General features: G+C 34.6%; 1 protein-coding gene across 3 annotated transcripts; it reads right to left on the bottom strand.

The window, feature by feature from the left end:
- Window positions 1-27: 27 nt before the first annotated feature.
- LOC113512530 (condensin-2 complex subunit D3-like) lies at window positions 28-19,390 on the bottom strand. Of its 3 annotated transcripts, none has more exons than XM_052900250.1 (21): window positions 18,617-19,390; window positions 16,666-16,826; window positions 16,219-16,338; window positions 15,321-15,464; window positions 14,758-14,836; window positions 14,122-14,282; window positions 13,019-13,213; window positions 12,117-12,266; window positions 11,452-11,604; window positions 10,816-10,997; window positions 10,029-10,188; window positions 8,931-9,078; window positions 7,859-7,939; window positions 7,062-7,205; window positions 5,635-5,809; window positions 5,002-5,151; window positions 4,398-4,534; window positions 3,437-3,652; window positions 2,368-2,441; window positions 1,257-1,394; window positions 28-381 (listed from the first exon to the last, which is right to left on the bottom strand). In XM_052900250.1, the coding sequence occupies exons 1-21, from the start codon at window positions 19,269-19,271 to the stop codon at window positions 163-165; spliced, it is 3,642 nt and encodes a 1,213-aa protein (XP_052756210.1). In that variant the 5' UTR covers window positions 19,272-19,390; the 3' UTR covers window positions 28-162. The 3 variants fall into 3 exon arrangements, with proteins under 3 accessions (XP_052756210.1, XP_052756211.1, XP_052756212.1); XM_052900251.1 differs by having other exon boundaries at window positions 8,949-9,078; window positions 18,617-19,389; XM_052900252.1 differs by having other exon boundaries at window positions 19,206-19,356.
- Between the last annotated feature and the right edge of the window lie 2,672 nt (window positions 19,391-22,062).

The raw sequence follows: 22,062 nt of genomic DNA, 5'->3' as shown, positions 1-22,062 counted from the left end.
CTGAACCGAATCAAGAGGACCAAAAAATTAATTACTTATGTTTTTATTACAAAAAAAAAAAAACGAAGAGATAAATTGTATATCTTAAAACTACATAAAATGAATTTGTTGCGTTATCCACCTAGGCAGATGATACAAGGTTTAGCGAGATCTCAAGGGTCGTTAGATACGCAACGCTCGTTTCTTGTAAGAGCGCGGCGCGGCGCCGCCGTCGGGTACGCGTGGGCGTCGGCGCGGCGCGCGCGGCGTGTCCGGCTCGGGCGGCGCCGAGGCCGTCACCAGATTGCGTGTATTCCCGAAGGGCGGTGCCAGCCCGATCGTCTCCTGGAATTGCTGCACGCGTTCCACCAATTCCTCGTCGTTTTCTATTAACTCCTCGATCTGGCAAACGTTTCATTTTCTCAATAGGGTTTAATGATCTTCTTATGATTGTTTTAATATTTTTTAACCTTTTATAGAAACACGGTCACGATCCAGTTTCTATGAAAAGTTAAAAATCAGTTTAATATTTTATTTTTCTTAGGGTCAATTATTTTTTATTTCTACATACATTAAATTTACTTAATTTACATTAAACTATAAACCAATAAAAAAATATTTAGATTGCAAAAAAGCAGTAAAAAGTACGTTTGTCGGTAATATAAACTAATGGTGTAGCTACGAACCGAGAGTCCCCTCTCCACAAAATATTACTGATCTTTTATTACTCGCTAAATCAATAATTTATTATTTTTAACCCAATATCCTAAAAGCTTTTTAATACCAATTGACAAGTAAACAAATTAGCAAGACAGCATACATTGCTTTTAGCGCGTTGTTAGCCGTCTTCAGGTTGTGTGGGGTTTATTTTTTGTTTTTAATTTAGGATTATAAGTTCACGGGTTTGCGGTCTATCCACTAGGCCAGGGGTTGACAACCTTTCGAGTCGGAAGAGTCAAAAATTACAATTGACAAAATTTCAAAGTTTTTAAAGAGCCATAAAAATGTTCCTGCCAACAATAAATAGTACTTGCGTAAATAAAGTTTGGTGCCCATTTCTCGTTAATTGATTCAGAACAATTTTTAAAATTCATAAACATTGTAAACCGTGAAGGGTAGGGGGTTTCAAGATATTTTTACATACTAAGGGGGTCACAAGATATCTTTACATAATAAGGGGGTCGCGTCATGAAAAAGATTGAAAAACACTGGTTTAGAGAAATAACATCTCAGAATCGAGCCGATCGTATGTTTGTACGTGGTTGCGGGGTGGATACCTCGTGGCGGTAGTCGTTGAGCAGGTCGGTGGCGATGCGCACGAGGTAGACGGCGAGCTGTCCGCCGCGCGGCCCCATGCGCGCGTACAGCTGCAGCACCGCCGGCACCACCACCTCCGCTACCGTGCGCTTCATTTTCTGCGTGTCGTACGTACTTGTGTTCATATTTAACAATCGATAAATTCTCAAAATAATATACTATTTTTCTAATACTTATAATGGTGAACGAGCTGACGGCCTATGAACATCATCGAACCATTGACATCCCAGAATACACACTGATACCCTCATGAGTTGGCAATGGTATTATGACGTACTCTGTACACAATCATGAAATCATGACAACACAATTGCTTCACAACAGAAACATGAGTACAAAATATTATAAATTTAAAATAAACTAGTAAAATTTCACATATGAAATACTAACATATGTTACGAATTAAAATATAATACGAGAATTCTAAATTTAAAAAAGGAAATGTTTTATGAGCTTTATAACAAAGTATGACAACATCGCAATTATTTGTGAATTTACAAAAACAAACTAACATTTTTCACTATTTTTAATTTATTATTTAATAAGTACTCTGAGAGCGAACTAAAACGTTAATCACGCAGTAATATTCTTATTAACTTATCACTAAAAATAAAAAAAATTATGGAAAAAATGTATTTGAAAAATTCCAAAACCTATATAAGTAGGTGTAAAGTTTTTAATGATAGATTTATATGCAATATATTCAATGATTGACATTTTAGTTCACTACTAAAGCAATTATTATTAGTCAATAACATTGAAAATCGTTTCTGCCGTGTAGGTTCCGACATAGAATAAGCCACCCCTTCCTTTCCTGTGGGTGTCGTAAGGGCGAGGAATGGTCAGCAGCGTCCCTTTTAAAACATCTCTAAAGCCTAACTGCGGTTGCTAATCCATCTGCCAAGCGTAGTAACTGCTGGCAAAACCTTCCAAAGAGAAGATACTGGACAGTTAAAGGCTGATATGATGATAATATTTGAAAAATGTTAAATTATTTATGAAAATGACAGTTAATTGCAGCATTGCCATAATTCGGTTAGCCAAATTTAAGAACGCTTTACTTAAACTTACATGAGAAACAATATTAGTAGTGACTCGTTCATGGAGGTCTTCAATATCAGCATCCCCCGTGTTTTGTGGTTTCTCTGTAAAATAAATAAGTAGGTGATAAATATAGGCACACTATTTAATCTAATTTAAATGAAAAATACTTAAACAGTAGTAATATTAATTTTTTGGTATTAACCATGACAGGGCAGTTATAAATCCGCCTTTCATAATCTATAACACAATATGTGTTATATAAACCATTGATTCATGTACGCGTACTAGTTCGTTAATGTAGTCTCAACGCAAGATACTGATTAAAATCTGTGGGTTATATGAAATGTATTACAATTCACATAAAGCGGCTTTTAATCGTTGCGATGTTTGATCTAACTGCCCTTATTCATAAAAACATCAAGCCTCTCATACACCTATTTTAGATATTGAAGTGTTTTATCTCTTTTTACGCCAAATTTCGACTATGAAAGAGAGTGACAAAACAAAGTAAAAGTTTTAGTATAGAAGGTTCTAGTTTTTATGAATAACTGTATTCACATAATATTTTGTTCAAAAAGAAGTTAAAGAAAATATAATTAAACTGATTAAATCTTCTTTTATATTCAGTTGAAAATAAAACTACAAGGTAATCACACATATACGAATAAGTATACAATACAGACGGCGGCGAATATTGAATTCTGTAGCCAAATAACTGTAGATACAACACATGTGTCCTCCAAATATTGAGTCCTCCCTATTGACATAGATTGATCCCAAAACCGTACGTCTAAAACAAACAGACCAATGGTCAATCAGTCTGCTGGTAGAATTGTCGGCTTACTCGGCACTCCCGGTGAAGTTAATTTTGGAAATAAAAAATTTGCTGACAATTTGTAAAAAACATAACTGTAGTATTATAGTGTCTTAACTAATATGAATATTACAGTTTTATAAGGATACAGTAGTTGCGGTTTTAGAACTGGGCTCCAAAATAGGTTAATATAATAACCTGTGTCAAGGGGTCACAGATAGACTAAGGCCAGCCTTGTTCGAATCTATATAAACGGGAAAAGGCAAAGGCATGTTGACTGACTGGGTAGCTTCATCCTGGGTCCGCAGAGCAGCGTGATGGCGTCGAGCAGCGCGGCGTGCAGCGCGGGCGGCAGGTCGTCGTGCTCGTCCAGCGAGTCAGCCGCGTGCTGTAGCACCTCGCGCGCCAGCCGGCACTGCACGTTCAGTTTCTGCACCAGCGACAGCCGTTGCAGCATCACGTCGTAGATGAGTTGCCGCGCGTCGAACGAGATGCCCGCTGTTGGCAAGTGGCAAGTCCTCAGCACGCTTCGGTATGACCTTTTTTCATTGGTCATCATGGAATAATATAATAATAACCATAGACATTTTATATAGCATTATTTAGTTACCAGTACTTGTACTACAGAGACAAGTATTATTATATAATATTATCTGTGACGGGGACTAGAAAACTGATGGAAATGTTTACATACTATATTGTTGCTGCCATTGCTGTTATTGTAAAAGCCTATGGTAAATCTTAAATTTTAGCAACGTGAGTTGGTAAATATAAGATTATTATATAAAAAAAAAGATTCAGGCTTTCACCAAACCAAACCTAACCTATCTTTCTGACTACGAATATATTTTTACGGGTACCATGTCTCTCATATAAATAACTGATTACAAAACATTTCGGGCTTTACCTCGAGATAGGTTAATTAAAAGGTATAAAAAATAGTCCATGACCTTCAGGTCAAACACTATGTGTGCATTAAATTCTTGACAATTTGTCAAGTCGGTAAAGTGCCGAAAGGTAACAAACTAATTTTAATACAATATTAAATAAACACAAAAACACCTTAATAATTGCTATTGTTATGTTATCCCTGCTTGTTTATTTAAATTTGTTTCTTTTCGAATTACAACTATTTATAAATACTATTATAGTAAAATTAATTATGCTGCCACCAGACCTTCGATTTGCATAGACCCTTATCCCTGTTGCTCTGACAATCAGGTAAAAATCAAATGCTAATTACCACTGTCTTCTTTGTTATAATGTAACACGCAGTCGACGAAGTGGTGGTAGATAGCGTCGGCGGTGAGGCAACTGGTGACGTAGTATTCGGCCGGCTCGCGGACGTCGTGGTCCTCGTCCGCGAGCAACGCGCAGTATCTGTGCACATGTGGACAATGGCGCCACTGTGGCTTATTTTTTAATTTCACAAAAATATTATGTGACATATTTATATGAAGTTACAAAATAAGACACATTTGTTTAATTATATTTTTTAAAAAGAATCTAACAGCCCTTCAATAAAAAAGTATGATACAAGTTTAGGTGAAGATATCGGCAAATAACGTAAATATTATTTTACAAATATTTGATCTGCGCAAAAAAATATTACATACAAACATGTGTATTGAACACAAGCATCAATGTTAATTTCTACAAGTTCACCATTTGGCATGAATTCTAATAATTCACTATAGTATTATAATGTCAGCATAGCACTAACCCTAAGCTCTAACCAATAAAAAGATTTATTGTAATGTCGAAGAATTAAATTTAATAAGTGCATGAGAGTGAGCGCGGCGGAGATATACGAGATATACTCGTATAGAGACAGATGACGCGGTTACCGGTAGTAGAGCGGGGTGCGCAGGCGCAGGAAGCCGGCGAGCAGCAGCCGCGTGAGGGCGCGCGCGGCGGCGCGGCGCAGCGGCGCGGGCGCACTCGCCTCCACGCAGCCGCACACCGCGCCCAGCAGCGGCTCCACGATGCACGTGTACCTGGCGCAAGGTCGCATACGGTCGGCTATCGCTCAGCAGTTTTATGTAATCTGACCACACAGTAATACAAATCTCTTCTGTACGAATACTGCGTACATGTGTCGTAATGTGAATGTTGGCAGTATGATAGATATACTAATGTTGTTTCTTTTTGTACAAAATAAATCAGCAAAAAAAAAAATTTTTTATTTATTTCGAGTCGTTATTTGTTATGACAAATAGCTAAATAACAAATAGTTGATTTAATGGAAAGTGAATAATAATATAATGATAAAATATGAACTTAGTGTTGCCGTTTCTGAGGACTAAAGATGACATTATTGTGTCCCATTCCAAAAACCAAAATACAGTCATACTATACAGTTTCGGGAGCATCAAAACGAGTGGCATAAGAGGCACTCATATAAACGATAATTGTATATTGTCCCAGTGGTGAAGAGCGTCACATGAGCGCTGTAGTTGTGTGTGGTGTGTGCGCAGTACCTGGTGCATATGTCTGTGAGCGCGTGCAGCGCGTTGAGCCTGGCGGCGAGCGGCGCGGCGGGGTGGTGCAGCAGCGCGGCCAGGCGCGGCGCGGCGGCGGCGGCGGCCTCGCGCGACCGCACGCACAGCCGCCCCGCGCCCGCCACGCACGCGCCGCGCTGCGCCTCGCACCACTCTACACAGCATGTTACATGCCCGTATATACATAGGATAACATCGCCTCGGTCCACCACTGAGTTACGCCCGTATTAGGTCGCGTAGCTTCAGTGACGGAACACTAATACCTCAAATTGCATACAATCCACTATTCACGGTCACACTGCGCCGAAGAAGACGTTACATCGACGGAGCACCGTGGACAATTCGCAGCCGGTGTCTGTTTGATTCTCGACGCATTGGTAATTGCCATTCATTTTATTGTTCGCTCTAACAGATATTGCAGAAAATCCTCTAAAAAATTTTAATTATATTTTTATATATCATCATTTCAGCTATTATCCATCCACTGCTGGACTGGACAGGATAAGCCTCCCCCATAGACTGCCATAAAGTACGGTCCTGAGCCATCTGCATCCACTTATTCCCTGCAATTTTTATATATAAAAGGTTTCAATTATATTTTTACCGAATGTCTAAGAAAAGGTAATGTTTTTCGACTAATTTACCTATATATAGTGAAAGACAATTTATTAACATTTTTGTCATATTTTCCCTAAACAGTAGAAAAAAAGAAATTGTCTGCATCTGCCTGTTTCTCCCCTTACTTCTTCCCTACAGATTTGGGAGTAATTTAGATATTTTGTATTTAATTTAGATACACAATATACATCGCAGATTACATCAGTGCGAGGCTGAAGCGAGTTGCGGTTGTTCTGCAAGTTGCTCTTTTAAACAGATTGCAAGGATACCGTGGCACTTTAGTAGGTACATTTTATTCAAGTTTTTTCAGTAGATCTAGACAATGAATGTGTTTATGTACTAATTTATGAAGATTTGTCAAGGATTTTTAATGCAACTTATAATGGTAAATAAGCTGACGACCCACCTTATGGAAAGTGGTAACCGTCGCCTATAGATATGAGGTAATATAATATCTGCGTAGGCATAGTTTATGAAGGTGAAAATGTTTAATTCTCCCTTATTTTATTGTTTAGTAAACTATTTGCTGTTTGTTTATTACAGTTTTTGTAAATTCATGTATAGCAAACAAATTATCACAAATTTCTCTTTGAAAATACGTTCAGTAATGTTACACTTTTTTTCATACATTTTTTTAAAGTATCCATCCAGATAGAAAGAAAAACATATTATATGAAAACAAAAAAAAGTTACGTTTTAGTTACATACATCATAACGGCCAGAGACAGCTTTCTATTATCACCACTTCAAAGATTACAGTCGTGAGGAAATTCTCTTTAAGTGATTACCTGGTGGAGGATCAGTGAGGGCATCAAGGAAGAGCTTCAGCAGGCCAGGCGACGGCGGCACCGGCGCAACTAGCGATAAGTCCGCCGCCCGCATCCATTCCTCCAATTCGCCGCCCCCCGTACCGCTTAGAGCACGTTGTTCCGCTAACAAGGTAGATAAAACGCATTCGATATCTAAGTATGGGACATCCACACGTGTTTCTATCGTGAAGTAGCTGTATTTGCATGTCATTATTTAAAAGGCGTAGAGACGTTTTTTTTATTTTTATAAATATAAATAAGAGCATTAAGAAATATAACATTAGTGAATTATGAAACGAACTGTTCTAATTTGGCTGAAGTGTTCATAGTAGTGAAGATGTTTGTTACTTGGTTTTTTATAACACACGATATCCTAGCTACAGTTGAAAATTAAATTTGAGAACAAACACAAACTATTAAAAAAAAGTCAATCTGGCTTCAAAAAATAAAACATAAACCAAAAAGCGAAAAATAATCTCATATTAGACATAATTTATAGGATAAAATGTGTTTGAAGTTGGTGCCAATTGATGCTTTCTATTATTGTTGATAGATTTATAACTTAATAGTTATTAAATGGTTGGACTTTAACTATTAACATTTAAATATTTCATTACAGTTATGTTCTGTTATTAATTGAAGTGGTATAGGTATATCAGTTATTGTTCTTGTTCTCTTTGGGTGTGGCACCGAGTTCAAACAAATTTTATTATTTAAATTAAAAGTCTATTATCAGTTTATCTTTCGCTTTTAAATATAATAATATAATAACTCACATAATTGCATCAGTTCAGTAGCCCACTGTAAATTGTCAGGATCTAATTGCGCGGCTAATGCGGCACACGCGATGCGGCATCCTGTGGTATTTTATAATTAATGTAATATTTATTTATACAGATATATTTACAGTGAAAATAGTAGGAATAACTATTATGTTTATTTAATAATAAGGCGTATTAAAGTCTTGATGAATACTCCAATTTTTTTTCGCTTCAGTTTTGTTCTTAAACCAAATGTAAAGTATTTTTTATATAATAAACTATACCTTGTGTTACTTAGTGTTATTTTTTGTGTATTATTTAACTAAATTACAATATTATCTCAGTCTTAGAATTAATTGATTGATTGCTAACACATATTTTTTTTTTTATGGATGATAATGAAATGGTAATCCCGCCTGCGCTAACGGTATACACTGGCGGCGCACCAGTGATGGATGATAGGTGAGAATGAAAAGGCAGGTCAGTTTCTCCATCGTGATGGTTACACCTGGCATTCAGCACGATGGTTTCCAGGGGGGACCACGGGGAGGTCGACCTGACAGGGTATACTGCTAGCAATGGGACTGGTAGTCCCCATTACTAACAATCCCTTCCCCCCAACACATCATATTAAGAAATTATATTCTGACTAGTTTTAAATTTAAAATATTAGCGAAATGTAGGCATGTTAAATGTATTCGACTTAATGAGCATAAAACTAGCGCGACATTCAGTATAGCTCTGGACATAATATACAGCGTACTGTATACTGGACATAATATTTAGTCCTCAACTAAGTAGAACTTGTATTTTGAGTGCTAGATAACTGATAGAAATACTTTTTTTTAATATATACATATTATACATAGGAAACACCCAGACCAATAGTCATACTCACTAATGCAAATGTTTGTACTGTGCGGGGATCCAACCCATAACTATTAGAAGATAAGGCGATGTGTTAAGCTGCTGGATCTTCAAGGCCTTTAACTTTTGCGTAGTGTGGCCAAGAGTAGATTGCAACTTGATGTATTGTCATTTGGTCGCGAATGATCGGCGATCAAAGAGTGTGCGACTGGAACTGTACCTGTAGTGTGGTACTGACCCTCGCCGTCGCCGCTGGCGAGCCGCTGCACCAGGTGGTGGCGCAGCGCGACGCGGGCGGCGGCCGCGGCCCAGCGTGCCCACACGCTTGCCAACTCCAGCGCTAGCGGCAGCAGCCGCGCGTCGCGACTCTGTTACACATCCATATAGATATGCACTTTTTTTTATGCAACATAAAATGGTAAACAAGCTGACGGCCTAACTGATGCAAAGTGGTAAGCGTCGCCTATAGACATGAGCAGTACCATGGACATAACAGAGTATACTGTTTCGCCCATGATATCCCCCATACGTTGCCATTCCTGAGAACTCAGGTGTTATTCCTCTGTACCCTGTAAATTGCATTTGCATTTATGACGGCTCCATACTATACCATATCAGCCGTTAAATGTCAACTATTGAACATAAAACTCCCTCATGGTTTTGTCAGTAGTTGCCATGTTCAGCAGGCGGGTTGACAACAGCAGTTTGGCGGGGGGGGGGGGGATTGTTAGTAACAGGGAGGTTAGTCCCTATTGCTATCAATATATCTTATTAGGTCGACCTCCACGTGGTTCCCCCTGGAGACTATTGTGACTAATTTATCGTTGAATTCGTCACGATGGGCTAACTGACCTGCCTTTTCATCTTCATCTCTCACCTTTCACTGGTACCCCGCTAGTGTATACCGATAGCACAGGCGGGGTTACCATGCCATTTTCACCCATAAAAAAACCGCAATTTGGCTTCAGTGGTGTTTTAAGAAGGATGCTACTGCCCATTTATTAACTATTAAATTCCTTTAATCGCCTTTTACGGCATCCACGGGAAAGGAAGTGGTGGCTCATTTTATGTCGGGACCACACGGCAATAACGGCTCCACAACGTTTTACTCAATTTTATTATTGTTCATACTAATTCTTACCGAGGAGTAGCAAGTTCACAATTGTTTATCAAATTTTAATAGCAATCGAACAATTGCCAATATTTCCGATTGATATAAAAATGTTCCGATAACGAACTAAAATGACAGACGAAGAGGACAAAATTCAAATAAAAAGCATGCAATTAGATATAAAAAAAATGTATGTAAGAAAGCTACCTTCGTGTCATCAGCTAGTTTGTAATAGTAGTCGAGCACAAAGCTGATGTCGGAGTAGTCAACCAAGCGCGCGATGCTCGTGAGCAGCACCAGACACTGCAGGTCGCGGTCGTCGCACGCTGCGCCCAGGTGTGTGCTCAACATGTCTACCAGGCGATGACTGTGTCATTACAATTTTATTTTTAAACAACTTTAAAAAGGCTGCCGCTTGAATTTTTGGTGTGTATGTTACGCGACATCTTTGCTAATTCTGAATCAAATTTGATCGAATTTTTAAAAATCAATAGGGACTACTTCGAATATATCAGATTATACGTTCAATAGAATTGTTTTTTTAATGCCATATAGTGGTAGTTTTATATTATTCGCCTAGATAGATACAATAGTGTTACTACAGCGGTATTCGTTTAGACTAATATTATAAAGAGAAAATTAAATGTTTTGTTTATAATGTATAAACTCGAAAAATACTAAACCTATTTTAAAAATACTTTCATCTAAAAAATTGCTTTATAAGCGAGCAAAATAGGCTGTAATCATTGCCAGTCTTGATGACAAAGTTGTTAGTTATACCTCATACCTTAAATTGCACTAACTATCATTTTGAAATAATTAATATCTATACTAAAATGTTTTAAATATATATATATATATATATATATATATATATATATATATATATATATATATATATATATATATATATATATATATATATATATATATATATATATATATATATATATATGAATATTGTACTAACAAAATATAAAAAGGAAAAATATACTTGATGGAATTAGAATTCTTGGCCAACAGTGTGCAAGCCTTCTGAAGATGTCTCCGCATGTTGTGGCGAGTGATCCCCGCGAGGAACATCCAAGGCAGCGGGTCCTCCACGTCTGTGGTCTCATATTTTTGCAGACGATCAAGTAGTATTTGTTGAAGTAAAGTTACCACTTGTTCTTGAACCTATTTAACAATATATATATATATATATATATATATATATATATATATATATATATATATATATATATATATATATATATATATATATATATATATATATAATTTTGCAAAAACATGTTCAAAAAATTATGTTTACACTTATTTAAACTATATAAAATTTTGATGATTTAATAAAGAACTACAGTAAAGATTTTATTAGATTCTATTCTATTTTTAGTCTGTAATCATTTTAAAAGCTGTATCGTTAAATGTCATCTATTATTTCTTGGAACATTCGTAATGTCGTGGATCTATTCATGTTATATAGACTGACATGTAACTTATTCAACAGTTTATTATTTTAATTATAATGAAACATTAGAATTAAGAGGATTCGATCCATAATAGTTTCTAAAAAAAATTACATATTTTCGCATAAAACAAAAATGGTCCTTCGAACCGAAACAACATTCACCTTATTTTCAGGGTCTGAAAGTTGATGCATGGGTCCAGAGAGGAATGCATCAATCATAGTGTCGCTAGGAGATTGTATGACAAGTTCTCCGAGGGCGGTGATTGCTGCCGATCGCACCAGGATACTTGCGTCTCGGCACAAACTCACAAGAATCTTGAAAAACAAATATATGTATATACACAATATAGAATTCCTTGATTCCATATTTGTTTTTGTTTAATCGTTAGCGAATATCCAGAATCCTGATGCTGTGGCATTCACATTAATTTTTAAGTGTGCAAAATAAATGTGTAATAAGTCAATTTACGATTGCATCTGCGCGAATAAATTTGGATGAATACGATTTGTTTTCATCAATCTTAGGTTCATATGGAATTATATAAACTTTATGCTATTCATTGAACAAATTGAAATAAAGTTGGATATACTCTAAGCTTGTTAAATGTTTTTTGATCAAGGAAATTAAAATAATTCTAATTCTAAAAATTTTTAATTAGAATACAGACATACATAATAATATGATTATCAAAAAAACATACCTATTACAGATCTGGTCGTCTGAATATAATTTTGAATGTAACAAAAAAATAAATAAAAAATATGGTTATTTCCTATGTCACATTGTACTATAAACCTGTTCAAGATACTCGCCGGCTTCAACGTACCCCGAGATCGGTAGGTGGCGGGTTGGGATATCGCGCAAGCAGGCGTTGCAGCAGCGTGACGGCAGCGCGACGCACTGCCGCGCGCTCGTCCGACACGCAGCGAGCGCCGGCCGCCATCAGCCGCGACACAGCACCATTACCGTTCAGCTCCTGACACGTGTATACTGTCGTGAATATAGATCAAGCACTGGCGGAATGTAGGGCGTATCACCGTCTACGGCCCACGAGTACCAACTTGATTTTTTGTTATTACCATCTTCATTACCTAAATTTTATTATTAGTGATCTTTTCGTCGACATTGATTAGTTTTTTATGCAGATATTATTAAACAATTATATGAAGCTAACCAATAAAGTAAAGTAAAACTACTATAGTTACATCTAACATATAGTCTTGGTTGACTTTTTTGTTAATATTAATAAAAAATTGAAGACAAGAGCATAGCTCTTTAGCTATCGAACAGTGGTCGCCAATCATTACACGCTTGGAATGGAGGTGGTAAATGTTTTTTTTTTTTTATGGATGATAATGGCATGGTAACTCTGCCCGACCTAACGGTATACGCTGGAGAGGTACCAGTGAGAGATGATAGGATAATAAAAATACAGGTCAGTTAGCTCATCGTGATGAATACACCTGGAATTAGGCACGATGGTTTCCAGGGGGGACCAAGTGGAGGTCAATCTGACAGGGTATATTACTAGCAATGGGACTGGTAGTCCGCATTACTAACAATCCCTTCCCCCAGTGATAAATGGTTAGTAATGTATAGCACAGCTGGTAAAGCAAAAAGTTAGCTAAGCATGGATAATATAAAGGGTAAAGAGGGGGGGGGGACCATTTGGCTATATATAATAAGCCCTCGCGCCCTATACATATACAAATTTAACGGTGAGCGTACTTCGACTGCTTGGTGTATGGCAAGGCGGTCGCTAGCGATGCATTCGGCGAGCAACACGAGTGCTCGCGTCCGCAGCGTACCGGAGACGTCGGTGACGCGCTCGTACACAGCGCGCAGTACTTCTGTCAGCGGAACTGTATGCGCCCGGGCATGCAATAGCCCCTCCACCTCCTCCTCCGTCATCTCATGGTCATCCTAAATCCATAGTGGCATATTAACAGTTATTCAGTATTTTATTATGTACTAAATGATGTATTTATTTGAAATGTTTGGTTTTAAATATCTGAGGTGTTAAAACTGCTGATTTATAGTAATAACAATACTATAAATGTTGTACAACCTACAAAGTCAGTTAATATGACGCCCTCACGCCGTTAAAGTAGCTGAGTTCAATAAACATCTCTTAAGAATTTAATTGAATAGAGCTACTTTAACTTCTTTGATAAACTGAAATATAGGCTATTTTGATAAAATGAAATATCTATAGCATTGCAAAAAGAAAATAATCATTATTATTTGTATATAACATGACAAGTATACTTAATACTCTTTATGAGGTATTTCTAAAATATAAACATTGAAAACTGTATAACATATAGAAATTAGGTTATCTATTTTAATAGACGCTCTAGATTTACATCATATTATGTATAAGTATATATACGAATATGCAGGCATTTTTAATATGCATTAAACATAGACTAATTAGATGATTTGTCAATAAATTTGATATTATGCGAGGTCAGATTAGAATCAACCAATAATGAAAATACCATTAATGCCATGATTTCTAGCAAATCATGGCTTTTATGGTATTTTAGTTTCTTAATTAATTAACTTATATCATCAAATTTATTTTGAAAATTTCATCATTTTGGTGAAGTTTACTTAAACAACAAAATGTTTTTTACATTTAATTTGGTTAATATTCCTGCAACATCAATTATTATTATAAATAATAAAAATAATTTCTATAGTACTGTAAAGCTATATGTTTTTGTTATATAGATTTGCAAAAATATATACAATGAATTATTTTATCGATTGTAATATTAAAGAAATTTCATTAATTAGCATTTATAAGTTATTATGTATGCTCTTACAATTCCTTTCTGTGTAATTGGTAATTCTTGACTACTTTCATCATCAGTCGACATAGAGGCTGCATGTTGGTTCTCAGTATTATCTTCGAGTTTATCCTGTGTTTCAACATCAGTTGCCACAGTTTGAGATTGTTGTTCAGTGGTAGGTGGTGAAGCATTATCTTAAAAAGAAAAAAACAATAAAATTATATTAGATGGAATTTTCTATGCTGTGCTTCTAGGAGGCTAGGCTAAAAAGTATATATATATATATATATATATATATATATATATATATATATATATATATATATATATATATATATATATATATATATATATATATTATACTTTTAGCCTAGTCAGCAAACATGTTAGTCACGTGGACAAAGTTGTGGATAAAGGAGTGAAAAAATTAATATAAAAAGGAAATTCATCGTTATATCTAAGTATAGTTGTATAAAATATTGTTTTCTCGCCTTACATATAAAGAGCCTCTTTGCTGTTTATATATAGGATTATTTCATCGTCATTCATCAACTGTTTATTGTTGAACATAGGCCTTCACCGTAGGGGTTTTGCCAGTAATTGTTACGGGTTGGCAATGGGGGATGCTGTTGCGCACCCTAGACTATTAAAAAAGGATTATTTACTTACCTGATATTTCTTTTTCTGATGTAGTTTCTTTTGATTTGTTTTCTTCAGGTTCATTACTTAATAGTTTTGACAGCATTTCCTAACAAAATTAAACTAATTAAGAGAGCATGATCACGTAAAACTAGCAGTCTTAATTATTCTATTCATAAGAAAACTTATAGTAATAATTTGCTTTTGAAGTTACCAAATAGTATTAAGACTTCTATTACACTGTCATGTCATAGTTAACAACATAATGCATTGGAAGAGGTATGATTGTAAGAAATGAGTTCTGTTGATCTCTATGTTAGTAATATGTCCTGTCAGGTCGACATTTCGGGGGGGGATCAGAAGTCTAGAGACAGACCAGTCCCCATACCCGTCTCTGATAGAAAAGACAAGTATACCTTAGTCCAGAAGGGTGGAATTTCAAGAGTGATATCATGTAGTGTAATGATCATAATGTCATTTTTATCTAACAGGTGATAGTTACCAATTTTCAAAAGAAGGAAATATATAATAGTGTCATTAGTACCTAGAACTGTTTATTAATAATAACTACAAAATCAGAACTAGCAACATACCATTGCAATATGGCGATGGGAAACCTTTGCGGTAGTAGACAGTTTTATCAACCACTTAACAATGTTACGATATGATTTCTGTGGAAGTAAGCTCATCAGGCCAATTACTAAAGAAACACGAGCTGAACGAACTTCTGCACGCTCCTGCAATTACATTATAAATATTGCAGATAAGATATATTTTTGTTTTTTAGAGATCAAATTTTCAGTAAGTATGCAAGATAGGTGCATAACTGCATAATTGGGAAAAATTGTATATAATATATATATATAATTATATATATATATATATATATAATAGTATAATTATGTATATTATATAGGTTATGATAATGTATGTATTGTCTGTATTACATGTCTATATATGTATGTATGTATATATGTATGTCTGTGTATATGTATGTATGTGTATATGTATATACATAACATACATACTACCCATTCATCGACTCTACAGAACAGTTTTCACATAAGAACCTATATAGAGCTGCGTCGCGTGCACGCACGCACACACGCACGCACGCACGCACGCACGCACGCACGTACGCACGCACGCACGCACGCAAGCACGCACGCACGCACGTACGCACGCTCGCACGCACGCACGCACGCACGCACGTACATACATATATATACCTACATATGAAATTGTACCTCAAGTTGTCACTTTATACTACCTTTTGTGAAGAGAAAAAATAAACCATTCATTCATTCATATAAAAAAAATATCATACATACATATCTGTTATGCCTGTTACTGAGATAGGTAGGTAGATTTTTTATTTATATATATGTATATATAAAAATATTTCTTATTGATATGGTTTTTTGACACCTTTTTTGGTTAGGTACTTTTTTGGTAAGAAATATAATTTTCTTAATCATAATTAATACTCACTAATCCATCTAAAGTATAGCATAGGTGTTGTAGTAGTATAGTGTATCCTGATAATGCTGATTTTCCATATTTACTAAGAAGTAATCCAGAATATGTAACATATGATGCCCTTACAAGATTCTGAAACAACAACAACTATATAATAGTGTATACAATAAAATGATGATGAACATTATTGTTTCAATGTAGTTGCAAGATTAAACTTGTATAGGTTTGCCTGTTAGTTAACTGATATAAAAAATATTAAAAACAAAAAAAAAGTAATAATTTTAACTACATAAATATACTGCAATATATATACAGCAATATATATACACAAAAGTTGCTAACAATTATTATTGGGTATAACAACAATATTAACATTACAAATATAATAGAAAGAATAAAAAAAATTGTTGTATGTGGATATATCCATAAGAACATAAGAAGAAAAACATGTAATCTTACATTAGCATTCTTGCAGTCCACTGATGCTGCAATAAGTTTTGGAAGTATACATTTGAACAGCAATTGTATTGCATTTTTGTTAGGGTCACCATTGACTTCACATATTAATACATCAATCATCTCATAAATTACTCTAGATATATTAGCTAGTTCTATTTTATCTGAAAATATTTTTAAATTCAAAATATTAAGAATTCAAAAAGTACCATAGTCCATGTATAAGAGGAATTTAGTATACCAAACATATTAATATTTTGTAAGTGTAGGTTCTCTACATTCCTGAGATTTGAAATATGTTTTAAATTTAAATAAAAATTGCATTTGCTGGTTTCTATACTAAGTAACAAAGAGAGCAGTTTACTTTCAATACAGTTCTCTCATAAGTCAGTATGACAACTTGATAAGTAAATTTTAGTATAATTATATTTTTATTTGTTATGATTTTGGTTATAAAACATTTGATCTTATAAATTAAAGGTAGGTTACCTACTTACTTTACAAAATCTACTTAGATCAAGCATGCAAATATTGAAAACAAAGGTTATGATAAATTAATTAAAAATTTTTAGTGGCATTAAAAAGCCAACTATTTAAGAAAAACATTATATAATAATAATGTTGTATATAATAATAATATTTTGAATATTTTTTTTTTATATATAAATTAGATTAGAATGGAAATTAAGCTAATAGGCCACATCATGGAAAGTGGAAACTGTCTCTTATGGACATGAACTGTAGCATAGGCATAACTGAGTATACTATGTCATCAATGATAGCTTTCATGTGTTGCCATTCTTGAGGACTAAGTGGGTGATAATGGATTGATAACCCCTCCTAAGTATCAGTATATGCTGGAGGGGTACCAGTGATAGATGAGATATATAAGGATGAAACAGGTCAGTTGGCCCATAATGACGAATTCATAAAGAATGAATCAAAACAGTTTCCAGGATTACTGCATGGAGATCAACCTGATGAGATATATTGTTAGCAATAAGGCTGTTAGATCCCATTACTAACAATTCCTTTCCCTTTGTATTAAGGTGTTATATCTCTGTCATCAACATCATCATATCAACTGTTAACCATCCACTGCTGAACATAGGCCTTCCCCATAAAGGGGGTTTTGCTAGAATTTACCATGCTTGGTGGGCAGGTTAGCAACCTCAGTTTTTGGTGATGTTTTAAAAGAGACATTGTTGCCTATCCCTAGACCATTAAGTATACCTCTGTACTTTGTAATTATTATAACATTAAGAAAAATAGTCACCGTGGTGGCCAAAAAAGTGACTTTCTGATTTTTTCAATCTAGAAAATTTTAAATATAATGATCAGATTTTTTTTATATTTTATTTAAATAATTTATTATTAAAAAATGTTAAATAGGTATAAAAATAAGAGCCAGCTGTAGATTTTAAAAAACAATTCTTCTTCCTCCACAGCAGCATTTATATCCCCTTTAAGCAGCATATTAATAGTTTTACAGTCACAGTTATTTTTTATTAAATACTTTTTTTATGCAACTTAGAATGGGAAACAAGCTGAAAGTCTACCTGTTGGAAAGTGTAACAGAGTATACCGTTTCGCCCATGATACCCCCCATGTGTTGCCATTCCTGAGGACTTGGGTGTTATTTTTCTGTATCCTGTAAATTCACTGCAATACCCCACACTTCAAACCGAAACACAGCCATGCAAAAACAACTGCTTCACAGTAGAAACATGAATGGGAGAAGGTGCCCAAGCAAATGACTTTTGTACAGTCTCCCTCTGGTATTTGTTGCTTTTTCTAATTATTCAACTATATAAAGTTGCCGGTTTGAGCCAATGACATAGGGTAGGGCTAATAATTATTATGAAGCCATATGATCAAAAGGTAAAATTTTCTAAGTGTAGGGTTTCAGTTTTCAAAAACCTATTACACAATTGAATTTCCTATTGCCACTTACCCACATTAAGTTTGTTAACAATTGCACCTCCAGTTATATCAACCAAATTACTCAGTATATCCTCGAAGTTCATATCATTTGGGCTTAATTGTAGCGTTTTAATGATAGCTTGTAGATCAAAAACAAAGTGCCGTAGTTCTCTTATGACCGAATTTACTTCTCTTGTAAGCTCTTTTGAGTTATAATAACTATCTTCATTTTCACACATAGTTTTTGGAAATCCAAGGCAAACAAGAGAATGAGCAAATAATTGAGAATGATAAATATGGTATGCTTTATATCCGGGTACTAATAAGAGTTTGTAATATAAACGAGATGCTAATAATGCATTATTTCTGTATTCTTTAGTTAGTATATTTTTTCCACCATAATCAATATAATAAGCTATAATAGCAAGTAACTTTTCATGTATGACATGGTTAGAGAGAGTAGCCCATGATTTTTCATCTTCGCTATTTGTTGTATTAAGCCAATCGTCAAATGACTTTATTATGCTTTGAAATAAAGTTTTAATATCGACAGACTCTAATATACTCTCATATTCTGAAGGGATATCACCAAATTCTAAAAATTCTGAATAATAACTTGCCTGCACCCATTCATCACTTAGAGAATCTAAATGTAATGTATTCAATTCATCGATAACTTTGAACATTTTTGGTAATTTATTTATTTATTATATACCTAATATAATGGACCAATTCATGTAAAATAGTATCATAAAATAATAAACAATAAACAAAAACATTTATAGATAAGTAATAAGAAATTACATAGAAGAAATGATGAAATAAAAATTGTAAATCATATGGTTATCTCCTTTCTTCTTATGCAAACGTAATTAGTGAAAAGAGGATGAATGATACACCATCTGTTGCTATTTTTGTCAATTTATTGCAGGCTAGTGTATAGAAAATATTTGATATTCCAATGACAAATTTTACATTACTAGATTATATATTTGACGCAATTTATGTTGAAAGTATGCAAGCAGGATTTATCTGAATTTGGTAGGGTTATACAGCCGTATAACATTTTCTATACACTAGTCTATGAAATTATGCTATGAATAGCCTAGCTATAAATTGGCAATTTTATCACTATTTCTTTATAATCCCTTGTTCTTAGTAGCAGTCTAGTGTAAAGAAAATGTTTACGGCCATATAACCCTCCCAAATTCAGATACAATCTGCTTGCATACTTTCTAAATAAATTGTTATATTATTATTATATTTGTATAAGAAAGAAAGCAATTATATGATTTACAGTTTTTATTTTATCATTCTTTCTATGTAATTCCTTGTTCTTAGTTCATAGCAGGCTAGTGTATAGAAAATGTGTACGTAAAATTTTTGTTCATAATGATATATCCATTATTTATATATACCAAATTTTACATACTAGATTATATATTTGTTGAAGTAGGTTTTATGTGTTATGTTAGTCTATGGAGCTCACGCATTGCTAGGTTACCTTTTACTGTTACTCTCAATCTAAAGTTAAATAAAATATAATATACTATATAGATTTCTCCCTTTATTTTAATTTCATCAGGTTATGGGCCAGCAAACCTAAAATAGTAAAATAATGCAGGCTCCAACTATAAGTAAGTTAATCGGCCAATCCAATTATGGATCGTGGGCATTCGCAATGCAAATGTTTTTGATTGACTTAGATTTGTGGGAGTGCGTTAATAATGAAGATTTTATACCGGATAACGCAGAGAAAAGCAAGATGGATGGTAAAGCAAGGTCAAAAATTTGTTTAATGATAGCTGAATATCTATATCCACTTGTGAAAAATGCTAAAACGGCAAGGGAGACCTGGCTTACTTTGAAGAAGGCATACGCTGATAGTGGTTTATTACGACGCCTCACGCTATTAAAGAAACTTTTCAATATGAAGTTGAATGACTTTTCGGGAATAGAGGTATACGTCAATGAAGTGCAAGCAACCCAACAGGCGCTACAATCTATAAACCAGAAACTTGATGATGAATTCGTCGCTATAATTATGCTAGCAGGGTTACCAGAATCTTACAATGGACTGGTGATGGCACTAGAACATTCTGCTAGTTCTATAACTACGGAAGCGGTTATTTCTGCTCTTTTTAAAGAAGGACAGCGGCAGCAGTCGAAGTCATCTGGCGACAATTTGGAGAACTCAGTGCTAGTGTCTAATAGTAGTGCAAGCTCTAATAATTATAGTAGTAATCAACCTCTTAAAAAACAAATTAACTGTCATTTTTGTAAGAAAAAAGGTCATTTTAAATGGCAATGTAAAAAATTTATCAACAAATGTAACGTAGATAGTAACAAAGTAGGTTTAGTTACTGATATTGTTATGGGTAATAATGAGATATCCTTATTTTCAGCTAACAAATCTAGTAATATGTGGGTTGTCGATTCTGGTGCTACATCTCACATGACCTCAATTAAATCTCTCCTTGACCAACCGAAACATATTTCGAAGGTTATAACAACTGCTGATGATCATAAAATAATTTCCGAAAGTCAAGGAAAGATCAAGGTAAAATTGAATCATGAAAATCGTAACACTAAGGTAGATTTTGAAAACGTTTTATGCGTACCCAATATACTCCATATTACTACCTCGTTACTAATATATTGTCGGTAAGTAAAATGACAGAGAATAATTATACGGTAGTATTTGACAAAAATTATTGCACGTTTTATGATAATAATAGTGTTTCCATATCAGGAGTTCCTTTGATTCAAGCGAGTTTAAAGAAGGGGTTATATATTCTAGGACCTGAGCAAATAAAGACACGTAAGGATTGTGATATTTCAACATCATTTACGGCTGCAGCTAGCAATTTTGTTAGTTTTGGTGAAGCTGATATAAATGATAATAATTTAGTATTGTGGCATAGGAGGTTAGGCCACCTGTCATATCCTCAAATGAAAATGCAACAAAAGATGGTAACGGGCTTATCTCTAAAGGGAAAACCATCAAAGCATTTTTGTGTAGCTTGTTGTCAAGGAAAGGGACAGAGAAAGAAGTTTAATAAAAGGAAACATAAGCGTGCACGTGATATTTTAGAATTAGTACATACTGATTTAATCGGTCCTCTTGATCCATCCTGGGGAGGAGCGAAATATTGTCTAGTTCTAGTAGATGATTTTAGTAGAAAGGTATTCGGGTATCTGTTATCGTCTAAGACTGAAGTATTTTCTAAATTTTGTTCATTTGTTGCTTTTGTCGAGAATCAGACTGGTAAGAAAATAAAGCGACTTCGTAGCGACAATGGTACAGAATATACGAATAAAGAATTTCAAAATTATTTAGAACGTCGCGGTATTAAACACGAGAGAACTGTACCTCACACACCAGAACAGAACGGTGTAGCGGAACGAACCAATAGGACGATAGTTGAAAAGGCTAGGTGCATGTTACATGATAATAATCATGATCAGAGATTTTGG

This window comes from Galleria mellonella, unplaced genomic scaffold (assembly GCF_026898425.1).
Source record: "Galleria mellonella isolate WM207_F2 unplaced genomic scaffold, CSIRO_AGI_GalMel_v1 utg64, whole genome shotgun sequence".
Lineage (NCBI taxonomy): Eukaryota > Metazoa > Arthropoda > Insecta > Lepidoptera > Pyralidae > Galleria > Galleria mellonella.
Note: the sequence above shows the minus strand (reverse complement) of the source record. Positions and strands in the feature narration are given on the sequence as shown.

Coding starts and splice junctions, on each gene's coding strand:
- LOC113512530 (XM_052900250.1), bottom strand. CDS start 19,271: ATGTTCAAAGTTATCGATGAATTGAATACATTACATTTAGATTCTCTA. Junction 9,079..10,028: donor AACTAGCTGATGACACGAAG/GTAGCTTTCTTA, acceptor GATGTGTAACAG/AGTCGCGACGCGCGGCTGCT. Junction 7,940..8,930: donor GGGTCAGTACCACACTACAG/GTACAGTTCCAG, acceptor AAAATACCACAG/GATGCCGCATCGCGTGTGCC.